At 44.3% G+C, this 3,972-nt stretch overlaps 1 protein-coding gene across 1 annotated transcript; it reads left to right on the forward strand.

Moving 5' to 3' along the window:
* The first annotated feature begins 610 nt into the window (after positions 1 to 610).
* On the forward strand, positions 611 to 1,546 carry Or2y13 (olfactory receptor family 2 subfamily Y member 13). The gene has a single exon (NM_001000002.1). The coding sequence runs from the start codon at positions 611 to 613 to the stop codon at positions 1,544 to 1,546; it is 936 nt and encodes a 311-aa protein (NP_001000002.1).
* The last annotated feature ends 2,426 nt before the right edge of the window (positions 1,547 to 3,972 follow it).

Here is a 3,972-nt window from a genome sequence, read left to right on the forward strand (position 1 = left end):
ATTTAGGTATAAAACTCATGCATAGGCACACAGGAACAGACACACTGGAGATTTGATACAGACAATTGGTGATGTTTTTAATATATAAAATCAAATGGGCATGCTCCAAAATGCTGTGTGTAGGGATTCATAGTAATAAATAATTAAATGTTTTAAAGATAATTTAGAAGCTGGGAGACGGTTCCATGGGTAAAGTATTTGCTACTAAGAATGAGGACCTGGCCTAGGTCCTGGTTAAAGTTGGTCCTACATATATCTTCTCATCCATGGTGCTGAAGTCGCTATATGTTCATCACTGATATCAGGAAACCAATCTGGTTCCTATCAGATAATGTGCTGTAGCCGTTGTAGATAATTTGGTGATAATCTCTCCTCCTTGTAGATGCTGCTATACCTGGAATCGAAGCTGTCTGCAGGATTTTTAAAACAAGAATTCCTTGTGTCTTCAAACTGTGACACCTAGCAGAGTCAGCAGGAGACAGACCAGAATGAAGGCAAATGTGCCAGGCTTCAGATAGCTCTGGGTTACTTTGTGGACTCAAGTGACTTCAAAGTGCATACTCTGACTGAAAGCATTGAGGTGTCTTCTGGTTTGTGAGAGTGACAGTCTATGGGCAGCTTCAACACCACCTTAGAAGGTGGCTTCATTTTGATGGGCTTCTCAGACTGGCCTCAACTGGAATATGTCCTTTTTGTCTTCATTTCAGTGTTCTATTTTCTAACCATCTTTGGCAACTCCACCATCATCACAGTCTCACAAATGGATCGTCGACTACAAACACCGATGTACTTCTTCCTTAACAACCTCTCTTTTCTGGACCTCTGCTACACCACCAGCATTGTGCCTCAGCTTCTTGTCAATATTTCTGGAATTGACAAGACCATGAGCTATGCTGGGTGCATGGCCCAGTTGTTCATAGCGTTCTTACTGGGTGGAACTGAGTGTGTCCTCCTTGTGGTGATGGCTTTCGACCGCTATGTCGCTGTGTGCCGTCCACTACACTACACCAGCATTATGCACCCTCTTCTCTGCCACACATTGGCCATCTCCTCCTGGGTGGGAGGCCTTGTGAACTCTCTGACTCAGACAAGCCTCATCATGACCATACCTCTCTGTGGCCATCACCTGAACCACTTCTTCTGTGAGATGCTTGTTCTCCTGAAGCTGGCTTGTGAGGACACAGGGGGAACAGAGGCCAACTTGTTTGTGGCAGGGGCTATAATTTTGGTCTGCCCTGTAGCACTAATTCTAGGCACCTATGCACACATTGCCCATGCGGTGCTGAAGATCAAGTCAAGAGCTGGGCGCAGAAAGGCTCTGGGGACTTGTGGGTCCCACCTTACTGTGGTTTCCCTCTTTTATGGCTCAGCCATGTACACGTATCTCCAACCTGTCCACATGTATTCTGGGAGTGAAGGAAAGTTCGCTGCCCTCTTTTATACCATAGTTACTCCTATGCTGAATCCTCTGATTTATACCCTAAGAAACAAGGATGTGAAGGGGGCTCTGTGCAAGGTACTAGGGAGAGATACAAACACAAGGTAGGAAGGGAATAAAAGTTTATACAAATAATGTCTAATATTTCTCATGTGACAAAACTCATCTTGCCTATAAATGACTACTAGTCTCCAGAAGCTATTCTTCAGGAGGCATCAGAATTGTACTCCTTACTTACCTGAAAATCAAAACTGGTGGTCTAACACACCTTCTAGTCCAGTGTCCAGAGCCTCATGAAGCACGGATTAAGGGTTAATTTGTGTCATACTTCTCAAAGGAATGAGTTTGGGAGAGAGGTAGAGTGATTCTCCTATGGAGAGTGGACACAGACTCTAAGTAAAATTGGGAGTGAGAGAATATAGGAGGTTGGTCTGGTGCTGCTTGTATCCAAATGCCAAATTCTGTATTCCAAGATCTAGTTGCTTGCTCCAGGACAAGCAGATCTTCATGTATACCAGCTTTTGTTGTAAACATTGCTCCCCGACAAGTTTCCTATGATTGGTTAGTAAAGATGCCTACAGCCTGAACTAGGCAGAAGAGAGGGGGCAGAGCAAACATTCCTGGTCTTGGGATCTCAGGAAGAGACCATAAGAGGGAGAGAGGAGGGGCTGGGGATTTAGCTCAGTGGTAGAGCGCTTACCTAGGAAGCGCAAGGCCCTGGGTTCAGTCCCCAGCTCCGAAAAAAAGAACCAAAAAAAAAAAAAGAGGGAGAGAGGAGGAAGAAGAGGAAGCTGCCTTGGGGCAGGTGGATCATAGGCATGTAGCCATGAGGACCAGCCTGTTGGAGTAGGAGCAGCCCAGGTGGAACGTGGCAAATGATGTCAGTGACATTGACAGAGAAGTAGACAGAATAGCATAGAGGACGGATATCTGCCCAGCTCTAGTGCTTTAAGGCTTATTATAAATCTAAAAGGTTTTGTGTCTTTTATTTGGAAACTATGTGGCCATAGTGGGGCTAAAAAAAATAATATTCTACAAGAAGAAAAGACTAAACTCAGAATAAAAACACCATCCCCAAATCAATATTCACAACATGGTGCCAGGTAGAAAGCATTGTTTCAACAGCAGAGACCAAGAGTTCATGCACCTCTCCTAAGTAGTTCTGACCCCAGTCATGTGTTCTCCCATCCCTAAGCCCATTTCTTTTTTTTTTATCTTTATTAACTTGAGTATTTCTTATTTACATTTCGATTGTTATTCCCTTTCCCGGTTTCCGGCCAACATCCCCCTAACCCCTCCCCCTCCCCTTCTTTATGGGTGTTCCCCTCCCCATCCTACCCCCATTACCACCCTCTCCTCAACAATCACGTTCACTGGGTGTTCAGTCTTGGCAGGACCAAGGGCTTCCCCTTCCACTGGTTCTCTTACTAAAATGAGGATGGAGTCCAGGGTCAGTCCATGTATAGTCTTTGGATAGTGGCTTAGTCCCTGGAAGCTCTGGTTGCTTGACATTGTTGTTCATATGGGGTCTCGAGCCCCTTCAAGCTCTTCCAGTCCTTTCTCTGATTCCTTCAACGGGGGTCCCATTCTCAGTTCAGTGGTTTGCTGCTGGCATTCACCTATGTATTTGCTGTATTCTGGCTGTGTCTCTCAGGAGAGATCTACATCCGGTTCCTGTCGGCCTGCACTTCTTTGCTTCATCCATCTTATCTAGTTTAGTGACTGTATATGTATGGGCCACATGTGGGGCAGGCTCTGAATGGGTGTTCCTTCTGCTCTGTTTTAAACTTTGCCTCCCTATTCCCTGCCAAGGGTATTCTTGTTCCCCTCTTAAAGAAGGAGTGAAGCATTCGCATTTTGATCATCCCTCTTGAGTTTCATGTGTTCTGTGCATCTAGGGCAATTCAAGCATTTGGGCTAATAGCCACTTATCAATGAGTGCATACCATGTGTGTTTTTCTGTGATTGGGTTACCTCACTCAGGATGATATTTTCCAGTTCCATCCATTTGCCTATGAAATTCATAAAGTCATTGTTTTTGATAGCTGAGTAATATTCCATTGTGTAGATTTTTCACATTTTCTGTATCCATTCCTCTGTTGAAGGGCATCTGGGTTCTTTCCAGCTTCTGGCTATTATAAATAAGGCTGCTATGAACATAGTGGAGCATGTGTCTTTGTTATATGTTGGGGCATCTTTTGGGTATATGCCCAAGAGAGGTATCGCTGGGTCCTCAGGTAGTTCAATGTCCAATTTTCTGAGTAACCTCCAGACTGATTTCCAGAATGATTGTACCAGTCTGCAATCCCACCAACAATGGAGGAATGTTCCTCTTTCTCCACATCCTTGCCAGCATTTGCTGTCACCTGAGTTTTTGATCTTAGCTCAAAACTGGTGTGAGGTGAAATCTCAGGGTTGTTTTGATTTGCATTTCTCTTATGACTAAAAATGTTGAACATTTCTTTAGGTGTTTCTCAGCCATTCGGCATTCCTCAGCTATGAATTCTTTGTTTAGCTCTGAACCCCATTTTTAA

The sequence above is a fragment of the Rattus norvegicus genome, chromosome 10, assembly GCF_036323735.1.
Source record: "Rattus norvegicus strain BN/NHsdMcwi chromosome 10, GRCr8, whole genome shotgun sequence".
NCBI lineage: Eukaryota > Metazoa > Chordata > Mammalia > Rodentia > Muridae > Rattus > Rattus norvegicus.

What these genes read in the sequence shown, in the direction of transcription:
- Or2y13 (NM_001000002.1), top strand. Translation starts at nt 611, where the DNA reads ATGGGCAGCTTCAACACCACCTTAGAAGGTGGCTTCATTTTGATGGGC.